The sequence below is a fragment of the Danio aesculapii genome, chromosome 8 (assembly GCF_903798145.1).
Source record: "Danio aesculapii chromosome 8, fDanAes4.1, whole genome shotgun sequence".
Lineage (NCBI taxonomy): Eukaryota > Metazoa > Chordata > Actinopteri > Cypriniformes > Danionidae > Danio > Danio aesculapii.
The window spans coordinates 46,793,533-46,812,173 of NC_079442.1; the positions used below are offsets into that span (position 1 = coordinate 46,793,533).

Here is an 18,641-nt window from a genome sequence, read left to right on the forward strand (position 1 = left end):
CCTGGTACTAGTAAGGTGTACCTAATAAAGTGGCCGGTGAGTGTATTTGTACATAGATCATTGTATTTACATGTTTTAGTGTTTTGGAGGAGCACAATTATTCAAACTTTTTTTTTTTCTAAAATAAATAAGTAAATGCTCCTAATAAATCTACCTTTAGAGATCATATTTATATGTTGCATTGTTTTCAAAGTCTTTAATTTACCTTAACAAAACCAGCAAATTGGTTAAAATGTTTTTTTTATATTTTCATACACACTTTATTGGCTGTAAAAACTGCTTTATTATAAATAAGTTTTTTTAAATAATAATATATTTATTAATCTATCCAAGATTTGGTGATGCTTGTATTTCGTAGACTTGTTTGAATGGAAACGCTTTTATTTTGCAACACTTTCCCCGATGTGCTTTTATTTTAAAAGTAACATGTGGGAAGAACTACTTCCGGTTCTACAGTGGGTAAGAAAAAGATAATATCAAACAGTAGAATAAACGAGTATTACATATTTGACATGAATATTTATACGTACAACATATATGTGAAAAAAATGTGGAGCCTTGAATTTTGATTAGTCGTTAATCATAAATAGTAAAAGGTAAACAGCTTGCAAACAACATGAGCCCACAACATAGAACATCATCCAACGTTGAGTCTAACAGAATGAATAAATCGGCTTTCTGGGTTTATTTTCTATCTCTTTATAAGGTTTAATTTTAAAGATATCATGCGAAGTGTTAAATTAGTCAACTTTATGATGCTAATAGTCAAACAGTCCGCTCTTTTTAGAGGTGTGGTAACGTTACATCTGATAAACTGAACCTCTGACGTGAATGTGCATTATTTAAAAACTTGAAGAGGATTTTTACTTGTATAACTCTTAATATATTTAGTATATTATCAATGTATAATTTTTAATTTATTACAACGTTTAACAAATTGATTGTTAATTGTTATCAAGCAGTTGAGGTCTTCAAAGGACTCTGTAATGTACTGAGGTAAGTCAAAATTGGTTTTATATTCACACATTCGGACTTTCCCCTTAATAATGTAATTTCAGAAAGGTATTATTTGCAAATTCTAAATAGGGAAATCATATTAGCAGCCAATGACTATCAAAGTACAACATTGTTCACAGTCAAATTAATAGTACTGCTAATGTTGTTTTGAAGTCATCCTTGTATGCGGGTCTCAGATCGTGGTAAAGTTAGTTTTACGTTTGACATTCTTTAGACATTCGGTTTAAACCAGTTAAATTCTTTGCTCCTGCTATTGTTTGAGTCAAAACTATGTAAAATGGACATAAATATGTGCCCTTTATGTTGCACAAAGCTTAATTTAAAAAAAACATATATATATATATATATATATATATTAACCATATGAAATGTTACAACAAAACTAGTACCAAAATGTTCAGAAAAAAACATCCTGGTTATTGCACAAAAGTCTGTTTTTTAAATTTGCATTTAATTTGTTTTATAATATTAAAAAAAAACTTTTAATGTAAAAAAAAAGTAATAATCATTTAAACTCTGACACTGTTTGAGATAAAGAAGTCATTCATTCATTCATTTTCTTTTCCCTTTATTTATCTGCGGTCGCCACAGTGGAATAAACCGCCAACTTATCCAGCACGTTTTTACGAAGCGGATACCCATCTCTGGGAAACATCCACACACACACATATTCACACTCATACACTATGGACAATTTAGCCTACCCAATTCACCTGTACCGCATATCTTTGGACTGTGGGGGAAACCGGAGCACCCGGAGGAAACCCACGCGAACGCAGGGAGAACATGCAAACTCCACACCGAACCGCCAACTGACCCAGCCGAGGCTCGAACCAGCGACCTTCTTGCTGTGAGGCGACAGCACTACCTACTGCACCACTGCGTCGCCCATAAAGAAATCAAAGCAACTCTAAAATGTTCTAAATGTTATTCTCTGTCATGCACAAGCTTTGTTTTTTACAGTTATGCCTTTGTTGTTTTTATATACACTACAGTACTGAGTCCATAACTGTAATAACCAGGTTTTGTGTTGTGCCTCATAAAGAATAATGTTTTGACAATTTCACAGTTGATTTGATTCCTTAATCACAAATAGTGTCAGAGTTTAATTCATTCGAGCATTTACAGTGTATACGAAATACTGAAAATATGGAGTCAGTACTGTATATAATACAACAAAGACATAACTGTAAAAAACAGGTCTTGTGCATCATAGAGAATAATATTTACAAAATTTAAGAGTTGATTTGATTCCTTTATCTCAAATGGTGTCAGAGTTTCATTTAAGCGTATCCGATATACTGGAAATAGGGAGTCAGTAGTGTATATAAAAACAACAAAGGCATAACTGTAAAAACAAAGCTTGTGCATCATAGAGAATAATATTTACTACATTTTAGAGTTGATTTGATTTTTTTTTATCTCAAATAGTGTCAGAGTTTTAAGTGTATACGATATACTGGAAATATGGAGTCAGTAGTGTATATAAAAACAACAAAGGCATTACTGTAAAAAACAGGTCTTGTGCATCATAGATAATAATATTTAGACAATATTAGGGTTGATTTGATTCCTTTATTTCAAATGGTGTCAGAGTTTAAATGATTATTACAATGTAGTTACATTAAAAGTATTATATTATATTAAAAGTAACTCTTGTGCAATAACCAGGATGTTTTTCTGAACTTTTGGTACTAGTTGGTGTATAATTAGATATGGTTCATTTTATTTAGTTTTTTATATTGACAAATTAAGCCTTGTGCAACATAAAAGGCACATATTTATGTCCATTTGACATAGTTTTGACTCAAATAATAGCAGGAGCAAAGAATTTAATTGGTTTGAAACCAAATGTCTTATGAATGTCAACTGCAAAACAAACTTTAATTCAGACCGAACATTCCAAGTACCATGCTATACAATATAGGGAGCATGTTACAAGTTGTCACTGAACAAATGTGCAAATATAAAACTAACCTTACCTCAATGAAAGAAACTCGTGTTGTCTTGTAATCTTTGTTTAAGAGCTGATATTTTTTTATTGTTGGTTAAGATGTGATGCTCGACTGAGACTACTGCGCTGCTGTGCTTTGTGGTCTATATATATATTTAAGTTTATTTATATATCAAATTTCTATAAAATTTTACTTGTAATTAATGCTAACTACTGTCAAAACTGCTATCAATCTTTTCAGAGTAGTTAGTGTTAATTGCAAGTAATATTTGACAAAATTTGGGTTTCTCTGGTTGGTTTAGATACATTAAGACACGTTAAGCATTTTAGAGTGTGCCATAATGTCTAATGTGTGGGACATTCTACCAGAAATGTACAATTTCACTCATAAAAAATGTGACAGGGCCTGACTTAAGCTTGTCATCCTCAAAACAATCATACAAAAACATGCAAAACCATACAATTCAGTGGTAAAATGCATTCTTGATCACTGTCAGCTTCTTCCTCCATCAAATTATGTCACTTCCTTTAAGTCATAACGTTAAAGGTGTATTGCAAGCATAATGCAAATGTGACAGGACTGACAGAAACATGGGGACAATTGTAAATGTATTTGTATTATATATTTGTAGTATTTATTGGTAGAATTTATTTATAATCTCATGTTTTTAATCAACTGATGTGAATGATAACAACTTAAACTTGCAATTTCTGAAGTTTTTTTCTGTTTTTAGCATACCAAAACTATTAAAGCTGTAGGTTCATTTGAGACGATGACAATGACAGGGTTTGTAAAGTTGTAAAGTGTTTTTAATGAAGGCAATAAAATTCTGAGAGCCAAATAAATGACATACTCCTTTACATAACAACTCCTAGAAATCAACCATCTGTCCATTTTAGAAATTTCTGGGTTGAAATGCTTTTTATTCACTGTATTTATGTTTTTATTTCAGGGACAGATCATGTATGTTTCTGGTAGAATGTCCCGTATGACACATTGGTTTATTACATTGGTATTTCTTATTAAGCTTTTAAGGTCTTATATTATGTTACACTTTGCTGAATGGCACCGTGTTGATATTTGCATATGTTCTGTTTTCCAGCGTGAAGAGACTGTAAGTCAGCGGGACCCGAACATGCCTTTCCTCCACGGCTTCAGGAGGATTGTTTACGAGTATCAGCCACTGGTGGACGCGGTGCTGTGTGTGCTGGGGACCGACGGAGAAAACCAGCATAGGTCAGTAGCTCACATAGACCAGAGGTGCTCAACCCTGCTCCTGGAGATCTACCTCCATGGCGAGTTCAGCTCCAACCCTGATCAAACACAACCAAACAAATTGAAGCTGCCGTCACACTGGACTTTTCTCCACATAGACTTCCATTCATACACACTGGAATGCGTCATACCGGAAACATAAGCTCATGTGACAAGATTCGTAGATTGCTGCGTTGGAAAGTTCAAGCTTGGTGAACTCTGACCTGCAAATTCGCATCACATGATTGCGTGAGACCAATCGAAGATCCAAACATGACTTCTCTGGACAGAAATTTAAAACATGGAGCAATCGCTTGCTTTTTTAAATGTCTAATCATCTTGTTTAATCCCCCCCTTTGCGCAGCGCCATACAACAGAATTTTGCACACAGAAACTCTAATGTGACCGTAGCTTAAGTAGGATGTGAAGGAGCACATGATAATTAAGTACAGGTGTGTTTGATCGAGGTTGCAGCTTAAATCTGCAGGAAAGTAGATCTCCAGGAACAGGGTTGAGCACCCAGAAATCATAGACCAGGGGTGTCAAACTCCTGGAGGGCTAGTTCCAACCCGAATTAAATACACCTGATCGTACTATTTGAGTCCTTCAGGCTTGTTTAAAACCTACAGGAAAAGCTGCGGTCACACTAGAGTTTGAGCTTGCGAAATTTTGTCGTGCGGCGCTGCGAAAAGGGGCGGGATTAAACAAGATGATTAGACATTTAAAAAAGCGAGCGATTTGCTCCATGTTTTAAATTTCTGTACAGAGAGGTCCTGTTTTGATCCTCGATTGGTCTCACGCAAGTGATGCAATTACACAGGTCAGAGTTCACCAAGCTTGAACTTTCCAACGCAGCGATCTGCGAAACTTGACGCAATCGCGTGCATATGAATGGAAGTTTATGGGGAGAAAAGTCTAGTGCAGTGGTGGGCAAACTTTTTTGGCCCGAGGGCCACATCAAGTTTTGCAAACCAAGTGAAGGGCCACATGTCAAATCCTTCAAAAATAACTTTTATTTATAGTGGCGCTGTGGCAGTATGCATAGAACATGTAATATGGGACAGACACTGTCACATTTACACAGAACAGATTTTTTTAAATAGTTAGTATTGAGTCAAATTTACAAATCAAATGAATTTGCACTGCTATTTATATTTACTTATCAATCATCATAAAACAATAAAATAATCCCTTAAAATATAATAATAATAATAATGTTATAATTTTTACAGTGGAGAATAGAAAAGATATTGTCTGAATAAAATCTCATATTAACACATTAAAAATAATTCTTAAAGTTTACAATTCAGTCAAATTGACAATAATCTAATTTGCACTGCTTTTAGAATATACAGATCAATCATCATAAAACTTGATAAAACCACAAATCTTTGATAAAAGAACTTTTGAAAGTGGATGTATGCATGGAAAATATATTCGATGACAAAAATGAACACATTTAACCAGCAATTATTATATAGTTTGAGTCAAATTAACCACAATCTCATTTGAGCTTGTATTAATATGCTCATATCAACCATTATAAAACTATGAGATAAAACGGAAGACGAATCTTATTTTTTGTTATTCCAAGTCATGTTATTATGAGTGTGTTAATGTGAACAATGAGCCTGAAAATAAAGTTATATTAATATCAGCAGCAACACCCTCGCTAAATACCCAGCTGATTCAGTCGTTGCCTAACGACATAAAAAAAGAGCAGAAACACACGCTCCTTTTTTCTTGTCAACAAAAAGGCAGTGCGGTGCACCTCGCGTTTTTGGAATGGACTGTAAATGCGCGTTCGTTGTGATCGGCCCCTTAGGTTGTAGTCTTTAAAAACAGCAATACTTCCTTGGCATATTAGACCTGCCCCTTTCTGTCATTTTCAGTCATCAACGGTCGAGTGCATTTTAATATTCGACAGTGTGTTCTAATTCTACTGGTTGCACACAGCGAGACCCACTGCGCCATCGTGTCGCCCACGTTTTAATTTAAGTTCATTATAATGAGGCTAGTCATCGGACAACAGTGGTTTGTCCGGTTTGTCCAGCTATACCTTTCTTTTCACCCTGATGATCCCTCGGTTCCAGCTCGCATTTCAGCCTGCCTGTCAGACATTTCACACTGGATGAAAGATCATCATCTTCAGCTTAACCTCGCGGAAACGGAAATGCTTGAAGTTTCTGCCAACCTGACTCTACACCATAACTTTTCAATCCAGATGGATGGGGCAACCATTACTGCATCCAAAATGGTAAAAAGCCTTGGAGTAACGATTGATGACCAACTAAACTTCTCCGACCACATTTCTAGAACTGCTTGATCTTGCAGATTCGCACTCTATAACATCAGAAAGGTCCGACCCTTCCTATCTGAACATGCAGCTCAACTCATTGTTCAAGCTCTTGTTCTCTCCAAACTGGACTATTGCAACTCTCTACTAGCCGGGCTTCCAGCTAATTCTATCAAACCTCTTCAGCTGCTTCAGAACGCAGCAGCACGAGTGGTCTTTGATGAACCCAAAAGAGCACATGTCACTCCGCTACTCACCCGTTTGCACTGGCTGCCAGTTGCTGCTCGCATCAAATTCAAAGCTCTGATGTTTGCTTACAAAGCGACCTCTGGCTTTGCTCCTTTGTATCTGCTCTCACTTCTGCAGATGTATGCACCCTCCAGAAACTTGCGTTCTGTGAATGAACGTCGCCTTGTTGTTCCATCCCTAAGAGGGAAGAAATCACTTTCCCGAACTCTCGCATTCAATCTGCCCAGTTAGTGGAACTGCCCAGTTCTGCCCAGTTGGTGGAACTCAACTGTTTAGTCTCCACTTTCCTTCCTAATCTTAACTGCCTCTCTGGCTATACCACTAACTGTACTCTCTCAAAAAAAAAAACAAACAAAAAAAAAACATTACTAATGCTTTGCTTCTTAGACTTTACACACCTGAAACTTGTCTATAGCACTTATTCATTGCTGCTCTTGAAGTGTAAATTTTGTGTAAATTGCTTCCTTGTCCTCATTTGTAAGTCGCTTTGGATAAAAGCGTCTGCTAAATGACTAAATGTAAATGTAAATGTTTGTTCTGTAGCCAGTTGAAAAAAATATATATATTTATAAGGGGAATAATAATTTTGACCTTAGTTGTTTTTAGTCATTCTCCAGAAGCAAAATATAAGAAATGCTGTGAAAAAATGTTCTTGCTTAAATATAACTTGTGAAATATTGAATAATAACAAATTATTTACAGGAGGGCTTAAAATTTGACCTTCAACTTTATTAGTTTGTGCAAAAGTTAGCAAAATCGCGTTTGTGCTCTCTAGTACCAATTTTTCAGATTCATGCTAAATCTTTTTTTTTTATATAGAATAGATAAAAATAACAACTGTTGCTTACATAATGCAAAAAAGTCACACAATTTTATGTTACACAGATGAATGGACTTTCATGCTCATAAATGTGATGCATTGTGTACATTTTTCTCCACATTTCTGAATCATGTTTTGTTTTTCTGCATTTCACAGGCAAGATGATGAGGAAAGCGTGTCTGAGGCTCTTTCTGAGCTGCTGGATAGAGAGTCGCAGTCTCCCGTCTTCAAGGAGGGAATCAGTTACTCTCTGTTTCGAGTGGCTGAGTTTGGTTTGGTGAGCGCCGCACGGGTGCTCCTACGATACGGAGCTGATCTCAACTTTGAGGGTGTGTACGGTAGATGCTAAAGTCAGTGATCCTAACTGATGCCAATATCATTCTGAAAATCAAATCTATGTTTTTGTCTTACTGTTTTTAGACCCTGTATCGTACTACAACCCTTTACATGTTGCTGTACTGAGAAACAAACCGGACATGGTGCGAATGTTGATCTCGAATGGAGCTGATATTGACAAGAGGGACAGGGTGAGAATTAATGAATGTTATTAAAGGTGTTTAATGACTAATCATGACCAATCATGCACAAAATTACAGTTTTTATTGACATAATATACTGCGTGTGCACGTACTGTGTATATTTGTTATGAATATAAATGTATTGTATATGTTGTTATGTTATAAATGTATTGTATATTAGGGCTGCACAATGTATCATTTCAGCATTTATATCGCAATGTGTATATCTGCAATAGTCACATCGCCGGATCTGCAATGTTGAGGGATAACAGTTGATCAGCACAACAGTTAAGAATACATACGTTTTGTGGAGTCCTTGCAAAATATAACAATAACAGAGTGAAACTTTATCATTTGTATGTGTTTTAAAGGCATTTCAAGAGAATTTAAAGCATACAGGCACAAAAAGTGCAGCATTTGTAACTTTGATGCAGAATAATTTTACTGAATTATTAAAACAATTTCAAGAGCTCCCACTTAGATATGCTTGGCGTATAAAGCAGGTTTGGCATGCTGTCCCGGGAGAGAACCCTAAGCTCGGAGATATTTGAGCCCAGGGCTCCCGCCCGGTCAATAAGCATATCAGGAGATCCGAGATCAGGTAGGTCTCGAGAGCTCCCCCTTTAGAAAAGGGAGGAAAAGGAGGAGATGGGGTGGAAGGGGGGATTCTTCCAAACGAAGATAGAACAGTAGGGAGAAAATGATCCATTTATAGTAAACTAGGATCACTCTGATTGGATTATTACTGAATACAGATGAGTGGCCAGACGTGCTCAATCACATCACGTGCTCCTCTCGAAATTAGTTTATGAAACTTCACAAAGTCTATACAGTGTTATTTTTATATTATTAATTATTTTGCTTGCAATTTGCTTTTATTATTTTTATACATAATTTACACCTTTACAAAATCACCCCAATCAATCTAAATTCAAGATTTTTTTTCCAAATAGAGCTAATCAAGCCATCTGGTGAAATTGTATTCAGATTGCTATATATATATATATATATAGCTGAAAAACTAAATATCGCAGTGTCAGATTTTCCCAATATCATGCAGCCCTATTATATATATTATAAATATGTTAAAATGTGTATATACTACTATAATTTGTACCTTACAATTTATAAATATTTATATATTTAGACAATATATTGTATAATTAATATATTATCATTTATGAATGTATTATATATTATATAAATATATTCAAATTTATATAATATTAAAATGCAACATTACAATTTATACACATTTATATATTTAAATAATGTTATATAAATATATCAATATTATATTATAATTTATGAATGTGTTATATAAGTATATTAAATGTATATAATATATAATTAATTATCTTTTATGAATGTATTATTTATTATATAAATATATTAAAGTGCATATAATATTAACATGTACATTACAGTTTATAAATACAATTGAGATTATATTGATGTATTTCTATGTTTAAATAATGATAAATTATATAAAAATTATTAAATTATATATCAAATAATATAATTGTAATAATTTTATAATTTTTAAAAATAATTTAATAGCTATAATAAATGGGAATAATCGTGACTAATCGTATACAAAATAAAGGTTTCCGTTAACATAATTTGTGTTTATGGTGTATATTTATACACATGGTTTATATACATTTAGAGCAGGGATGTCAAACTCAATTGCTGGAGGGCCGCAGCCCTGCACAATTTAGTTCCAGTCCTGCTTCAACACACTTACCTATAGGTTTCAAACAAGAATGAAAGACTTAATTAGTTTGATCAGCTGTGTTTAATTAGGGTTGGAGCTAAACTGTGCAGGGCTGCAGCCCTCCAGGAATTGGGTTTGACATCCCTGATGTAGAGAAAATGTTTATTCATATTTACATATAAAATATATTTTTTTAAGAACTAATATATGCAAATATCTTAAAAATCATAAATAGTAATAACAAATTATTATTTAAATATAATATATATTATTTAGATATATAAATATATATACATTTTAATATATAAATATTCAAATAAATTTTGTTAAACGGCACTTTACAAAATAACAAACAAAATTCCTTTATGTTAAATCTCTAACTTACCTGATCAAAAATAAAATAAAAGAAAGTACAATTCACTACCCTAACTACCTAACACAAAAAACACTCCTTACTATCCCAATATATATACTATTTACAAACTATTTACAAAACAGGCAGCCATATTTACAGGACAATCCAAAAATCAATGTCAGCAGGCAACAAAGGTCAAACAAGCCAGTGGAACAAAGTATCATTAACAAAACAAACACTAAAACAAAAAGTACTCACAAATCTCAATATTCAGACTCAACACATTCAAAAACTCTGGCCTATACCACATACAAAAGTTTCAACAAACACAAAGCAAGTGACCAAAAACAAGATGGCTGCCAAGGAAGTAGTGTCATGGCTTTTTAAAACGCTGTAGGCCAATCAGGAACAAGCAAGCTGGAAGTGGCCAATTAGATGTGTTCTAAGCAAAACAGAAAAGACAGATGAGACGAGACAAACATAGGGTTGCAACACTTATGAAGTCAAAATATAAATGATGTACTGTCAGAACTTTAAGCTGAATCATACAAATTACTGGAAGCAAGTAGATTGCAAATCATATTTTAATGCAATGCATTGGTAATCCGACCCTCATCAAACCACATAAGAAAGCATTTAATTCAAATGTATTTTACAAGCTATTACTGTGTGCTTCATTTCTCTATTTTTGTTTGACTATATTATTTAAAGTAGCACAATAGTCGTGTATTGATGAATTCTGTGTGCTTTTCTTTGCATTAGATTCATGAAAGCAGCCCTATTGACTTGGCCAGTGAGGAGGCTGATAAGCTGCCATGTCTCCGTGTGCTTCTGGATTTTGGTGCTGATGTGAATGCAAAAGACAAGAATGGTGTTTTATTTAAGCGATTTAACTCGAAAAAATTTAATGTGTTTATATGTGATTGTTACTCTCTGTTTATCATTTGGCACATGCTTGCTTTTTTAATTTTGCAGGAAAAACGGCACTGCTTCATGCTCTGGCCAGCAGCGATGGACTCACAGTCAAAAACATGGACAACATACAGCTGCTTCTAGAAAGAGGTGCTTCACTTTATTTTCATTTTATTCAGAAATCACATTAATAGATGAGAAGAAAATAGATGAGGAAATCTGCCTGAATGCATGTGAGACAATCTGCCTCCATTCATTTGTGAGAAAATCCATCTGGATGCAATTGTGAGAAAAAGTCCAGGGGTGCGTTTTAGAAAACCATCGTTAACCAACTAAGGTTGCAAGATTCGTCGTTACAAACATAGTTTGTTGATTTGGCATTTCCCAAATCCGTCGTTCCAACAAACATTCGAAAACTGCGTTGCAAACTTGTACACCTGTATCTACACCTCTGGAGCTGTAGTTACAAGCATAATTCCTGGCTGTGTTCTATTCCCCGTTATCCCCTCTAAGCCCTATTAGTTTAGAACATTCTAACATTTAAACCTGGAATGATTAAAAAAACATTGAAGTCATCACTCTTAGGTGTAATTTGCTTTCAAAGCATTTTTACAGTTCAGTTTTAGCGATCTTCATATGGATAATTGAGCTCCCTTCGCACTTTGAAAACAATTATGCCATTTTGAACGCAGCCGTGGCTCATGACGCAAGCTATAGTGACCTATTATTTAAAAGCAGAATTTACATTAAGTCTCCAAAGCTTGTGAAAAAGCTTGTGAAAGCTATATTTTTTGATAGTCTACAGAACAAACCATCATTATACAATAACTTGCCTAATTACCCTAACCTGCCTAGTTAAACTTATTAATCTAGTTAAGCCTTTAAATGTCACTTTAAGTTGTATTGAATTATCTTGAAAAATATCTAGTCAAATATTATTTACTGTCATCATGGCAAAGATAAAATAAATCAGTTATTAGAAATGAATTATGTTTAGAAATGAGTTGAAATAATGTTCTCTCCTTTAAACAGTATTTTGGGGGGGGGGGGGATAAACGGGATCATAAAAATATCTTATTAGGTAGCCTACTATGTTAGGTGTGAAATCTGATATAATGACAATGACACATCATAAAAATAAAACTTCTTTATTTTGGTCTCCAGTCAAGAAAAGATCTAAAATGGTAAAGATTTAGCCAAAGGAAGGTTTTATAACTCTTATTTTTATCCACAATCATACTTTCTCTCAAATTTCACTCCTCGGAGCATCTGACATCATTTACCTCATTTAGGACATGCGTTTGCCTTACCGTAATATATATAATACACGGGTTGTCGTAAAGCTCGTCAATGGCAGGGAAGCGTTTTCTCTCGTTAACTGCAGGGAAAGAGCTAAACGAAATAATCTATAATACCAGCCATACATGTAAAGCAAAAATAATGTCCTTCAATGTAGTCACGTCCAGTGGCCATCAACCTTGAACCAATCTCCATCATTGTAAGCTGCTTGCTTTTCTGTCTGTTCCATTGCTCCATATGTTATATGTTTGCTCCCACTTTATTTTGCAGTCTGAAGCGTGTCAAACGCATTTCCTCTGTGTTATTCACTCGATTTGAACCACAGGATGTCTAATCGCATCTTTGCATCGACTTCACATGTAAATATCTCGCTCTTCATCCGCGTCTGCTTACTGCACAGGCTGCTAAACAATTTCTCCGCCCTCTTCCATGTAATGTAATGATTGCGAGGGCGCAGGTGAGACGTCATTTTTCGAGAGACACTCAAGTACATCACGTGCGCTGCATACTCAATGTCTATAAGTGATGTAAAACAATTAATTGCAAACTGAAATAAATCTAATTTGGTTATTTGATTTGGAATTTAAGCTTTTATGAGATTTTTTTTTTATTTTTTGCAATTATTTTGTGTTTAAATTCAGAATTTTGCAGGATCTTAAAAAATGTCATTATAATGGAAGTCAATGGGGCAAAAACAGCCCCGAACATAACGAAAGTGTAGTCAATTTGAACAATATAAAGGGGTTAATGTACACTAATTCGTCCCATGCAGGTGCAGATGTGAACGCGACCACGCAAGATGGCGAGACCCCCATGTCTTCTCTGACCTTCCTGGTGAAGGAGGCTCTAGACAGCAGTGTGGAGGATGCCAAAGAGATCGGCCACTTCTGTACCCGCGTGGCACATCTTCTGATCAGCCATGGTGCCAATCCCAGCTGCTGCCTTAGTGCCACCGACGGGGAAGCATGGGAACATTCCCTCACCTACACCAGCCTGGAAAACTTCGACCTGCTGTTTCCCCTAACAGTTCTCCTTCTCCAACACAGCGCCTCCTTTGTCTGCTCCCACCACAGTGCCTCCTACTGGACGGGTCAACAGTTGATATTCACCCGACTCGCCGAAGCTCTCCGTGAAGCTGTAGATGCTGCAGAAGTGGCGGATGTTTTAGCGAAAGCCGAAGTGTTGTTGGATTTGGCCAGGATCTGCTCTCCGGTCATCCCTCCTCTTTTTCCGCGCTCTCAACTGCCTGTGCTGGAGCAGGACTCGACCCTTCAGCCCCTGCAGGAGCTCTATGGCAAGCTAGAGGAGCGAGAAAGCCAGCCGATGCCGCTTAGATGCATTTGCAGAAGACGGATCCGCAACTGTCTGCTGCCCTGGCCGTTTGAGGAAAAAGTCAAAGCTCTGCCACTGCCGGACAGATTGAAAGAGCTGCTGCTTCTTGAAAACAGCTGGAAGAATAGAGCCGGATGGGACCGGTTTAAACCTCGACGCTCTACACACTGAGATACAGACCTATGCGTGTGTGTGTTTGTAAATATGGAGCCTTTAATGAGCACTGAATTCATTAAAACTCAGATTAAAGCGACTATTAAAGCTTGTTTCATCTAATCAGTGATCTAAGGGAGAAACTAATATTAAAGGGAGAGTTCACTTTGCTTAAAAATGAAAATTACGCATCAATCAGTCCAGTGTTTCCCAACCCTGTTTCTGAAGGCACACCAACTGAGCGCATTTTTAACCTCCCCTAATCAAAGATGAGCTGAATCAACTCATCAGAGCATAAGAAGAGACTCCAAAACCTGAAGTTAATGGGCCAGATAAAGGAGCTTTAAAATGTGTACTGTTGGTGTTGGGCCTGTCACGATAGGGAATTTTTGTTGTGTGATATATTATCACAGAAATTGTGGTGATAAGCAATATTATTATCATTTTGAGATCATTTTATGCCACTGATTATTTAATGATTATACAGTATAACAAATGACTAGAGGCCATGGTCTTTAGCCTCCTTGTTAGAGCAACCGACTGTCACACAAAGATTCGCCAGTTCGATCCCAGCTCAGAGTTTATTGGGTGCAGTAGAACTGGTTGGTTACATGTGGGGCTTGTCCGGGATAGGAGTGAGGTTTAGCGGGGTGTGTAACGGAGGCCAGCTAGCGAAGTGCTGTGCAGGTAAACCTCATTCCTCTGACATCTAAAGGTGCACTTGCGGTAGATGCTAGAGGTCATGGTTTTTAGCTTCCTTGTTAGAGCAACCGACTGTCACACAAAGATTCCTCGGTTCGATACCAGCTCAGAGTTTATTGGGTGCAGTAGCACTGGTTGGTTACATGTGGGGCTTGTCCGGGATAGGAGTGAGGTTTAGCGGGGTGAGTGTAATGGAGGCCAGCTAGCGAAGTGCTGTGCAGGTAAACCTCATTCCTCTGACCTCTAAAGGTGCACTTGTGGCAGATGCTAGAGGTCATGGTTTTTAGCTTCCTTGTTAGAGCAACCGACTGCCACACAAAGATTCCTCGGTTCGATCCCAGCTCAGAGTTTATTGGGTGCAGTAGGACTGGTTGGTTACATGTGGGGCTCGTCTGGGATGGGAGTGAGGTTTAGCAGGGTGAGTGTAACGGAGGCCAGCTAGCGAAGTGCTGTGCAGGTAAACCTCACTCCTCTGACCTCTAAAGGTGCACTTGCGACAGATGCTATAGGTCATGGATTTAGCCTCCTTGTTAGAGCAACCGACTGCCACACAAAGAATCGCTGGTTCAATCCCAACTCAGAGCGCATTGGGTGCAGTAGGACCAGTGGGTTACAGGTGGGGGCTCTTCCGGGATGGGAGTGAGGTTTAGCGGGGTGAGAGTAATGGAGGCCAGCTACGAAGTGCTATGCAGGTAAACTTCACTCCCCTTACCTCTAAAGGTGCACTGGCGACAGATGCTAGAGGTCATGGTTTTTAGCCTTCTTGTTGAAGCAACCGACTCCCACACAAAGAATCGCCTGTTCGATCCCAGCTCAGAGCAGGTTGGGTGTGGTAGGACTGGTGGGTTGCACGTGGGGGCTCGTCCGGGATGAGAGTGAGATTTAGGCAGGTGAGTGTAACTGAGGCCAGCTAGCTCAGACTTCATTGGGTGCAGTAGGACTGGTGGGTTACAAGTGGGGGATCGTCCGGGATAGGAGTGAGGTTTAGCAGGGTGAGTGTAACGGCTAGCGAAGTGCTATGCAGGTAAACCTCACTCCTCTGACCTCCAAAGGTGCTCTAAAGACAGATGCTTTATTTAGCTTTTGTTTTATTCTTGAGCCCAACAGAAGATAATTAGTAGAATATCTGTGGACAATGACATCTGTAGTAGGAAAAAAATACTGTGGAAATCAATGGTTACAGGTTTCCTACATTCATTCAAATTAATTTGTCATTTATTTACTTGTGAAGCACAAATAAATACAATAGTTGACCACTGTGCTGTATAAAAAGACACAAAGGAGTAGAAAAATATACACTCTACAACAATGCAAGGTTCCACACAATACCTTGTTGTCCCAGCACCAATGGATTAAGTGAACTTAATCATTTTTACAAGTTTAAGTGGATTGAAAATAAAGCAATTAAGTTGTCCCAAATAACTTAACACAATTTGTGTTGGTTCAGCTCATTTTAATTAAGTAGTTTGAACAAACAGCCTATGTCATTTTTCTTTAGTGCTAATATAAAATAATGCTTTCAAATTCTTCTTTTGTGTTCAACAGAAGAAACTCAAACAGGTTTGGAACCAGTTAAGTAAATATTGTCAGGTTTTTCGGGTGAACTGTCCATTTAAATATGTAAATAAGTGTCATGAAATGGTGTTTCTGTGCCAAAATGCAGGGAATCTCACTGTATTATTACACGTCATCAGGTACATTTCTGTTTGTATTGTAGTTTATCTTTCAGTACGAAAAGTGATGATTGTTTACAGATGAATCTTTAATATAACGTTCAGCATCACTGCCGGATGTGCTATTCTTTTGAAACCGTTTTGCATTATTAGTTTGCTGTATGATGTACTTGATGTGCCTTAACAAGATCAACTGTGTAGTAGGGAATATTGAAGAAATGTTTCACTTGGATTGTACAGTGCCAATATGTAATAATAATAATGATTCACCTTGTATGCCTCATGGTTGTGTCATCCTGTTGAAGTCTCAAGCCACACAATGTGAATTAAATCCCTTTGCATTCATTGATTTCATTATGAATGGTGTCTGGATACATGATAAAATATTAAGTTGCTAGTAGAAAATTTGATTCACATGGAAACTTTTTTCATCCTTTATGAAAAAAAATTGGTTAATCTTATTTTGTTAGCCAGGCAGGAGGTCTTGATAGAGTTTTTATTGAAACTATATATATATATATATACACAAACATTTAAGTAAGGGAAATAATATGTCAATTAATATGTAGATTAGGCTGATGTTGAAGTATGGTTGAATATTTTGATTACTTGAAGTTTTTATGTATATCAGTGTTGTAATTTTGCACTCCTGAGTCAAAGGGGTAGCAAAATATTAATGAAAAAACTCAATATCTGCATTATGGCTCGATTTTTCTTGCTGATTTTCTATATTTGGGTCTTTCAGAGCCTTGGTTAGGTGGATCAGGTGTGTTCAATTAGGTTGTGTGACCAATTAGCTTAGAATAGACAGTTTTTTTTGTTTATTTGTTTAATTATTATAGTCTATAAATCAAAAACTGTATATACAAGTATACACATACAGTAGGTTATAAAATATGTAATATGGCCATCAACAAAGTAATGGCATTCTCAACAATGAAATGGAAAAAAGGAAAGAGAAAGAAAGAAAAACAAGAAAGAAACAAACATGGGTGTATTAAACTAGTGTTTCTCGACCACGTTCCTGGAGGACCACCAACACTGCATGTTTTGGATGTCTCCTTTGTCACACCCATTACAGGTCTTTCAGTCTCGGCTAATGAGCTGATGATCTGAATCAGGTGTGTTTGGTTAAGGTGACATGGAAAGCTGGTGGTCCTCCAGAAACGTGGTTGAGAAACACTATTAAACAAAACGCATTTAAAAAGCAAAATCGAGATTTACCAGTCAAGCTTAGATTAAACAAGACTTTTTTTTTTTAATAATGCAAATAAAATACAGAGTTGACGTAAACAATATTTGTATGCAATACACAAAATATTAATTATATTGTCAATGGAAAAAATGTACAAAGAGAATGAAAGAAAAATAAAAAAATGAACATGAGTATGAACTTCAGGGTAAGACGTTTAAGGGCTAATTACAGTATTTAAATAAAGTCATTACAAAATGACAGTTCTACTTGCTGATTTTCAGATATAGAAACTGTATTTAAATAATGACTAAATTCTGAAAAAAAAGGAAAATATTGTTTGGTGTAGGTTAATTTACATTTGTGGATATAGAATTTACAAATAAAATAAAGACAAGAAGACATTTTTCTGTTTTTTATCATGAATAATGTGAAACTATACAATACACACACAAAAAACATTAATAATTTATAAAAGATATACAGAAGGGATATATACATCATCACACATTAAAGAAAAAGATTATATAATTAATAAATAAATGTTCTTATACCTGCTGGGAAATTTTACTTGCACAAACAGAGGTTTGTACCAACTCTTATAGATTTCTTATGTGAAATAGAACATTTAATTAATTCACTTACATTAATTGCTAATAAGATATGTGCTTCTTGAAAAAATATGATTGGATCTTTCATGCTAATTGAATTGTTATCTATTTACTTGCATTTTTTTTACTGTAATCTTTATTACATTATTATTTTTTATGTATTTATTTTTTGGTTCTGATCTTTTCCCTGGTTATCCAATGTGGATATTGTGTAAAAGAACTGTTCTCCTTTACTATATTCGTTATAGTATTATACAGTTATATATTTTTTTTCAGCTTAGTCCCTTTATCAATCTGGGGTCGCCACAGTGGAACGAACCGCCAATTTATCCAGCACATGTTTTACGCAGCGGATGCCCTTCCAGCTGCAACCCATCACTGCGAAATACCCCGTACACACTCATACACATACACTACGGACAATTTAGCCTACCCAATTCACCTGTACCGCGTGTCTTTGGACTTGTAGGAGAAACCGAAGCACCCGGAGGAAACCCACGCGAACACGAGGAAAACATGCAAACTGTCGACACATCACTCACTCCATCCTTCAAGCCCTGCGTCATTAGCAGGAGGCCCCGCCCAC

At 36.1% G+C, this 18,641-nt stretch overlaps 1 protein-coding gene across 2 annotated transcripts; it reads left to right on the plus strand.

Annotated features, from left to right (window-relative positions):
- Positions 1-401: 401 nt before the first annotated feature.
- Positions 402-16,597, plus strand: asb6 (ankyrin repeat and SOCS box containing 6). 2 transcript variants are annotated; one of them, XM_056464105.1, is made up of 7 exons: positions 402-459; positions 4,075-4,208; positions 7,748-7,920; positions 8,012-8,118; positions 10,944-11,052; positions 11,157-11,243; positions 13,165-16,597. In XM_056464105.1, exons 1-7 carry the CDS (start codon positions 403-405, stop codon positions 13,893-13,895), a joined length of 1,398 nt encoding a protein of 465 aa, XP_056320080.1. In that variant the 5' UTR covers position 402; the 3' UTR covers positions 13,896-16,597. The 2 variants fall into 2 exon arrangements, with proteins under 2 accessions (XP_056320080.1, XP_056320081.1); XM_056464106.1 differs by lacking the exon at positions 402-459 and adding an exon at positions 471-996.
- Positions 16,598-18,641: the final 2,044 nt, after the last annotated feature.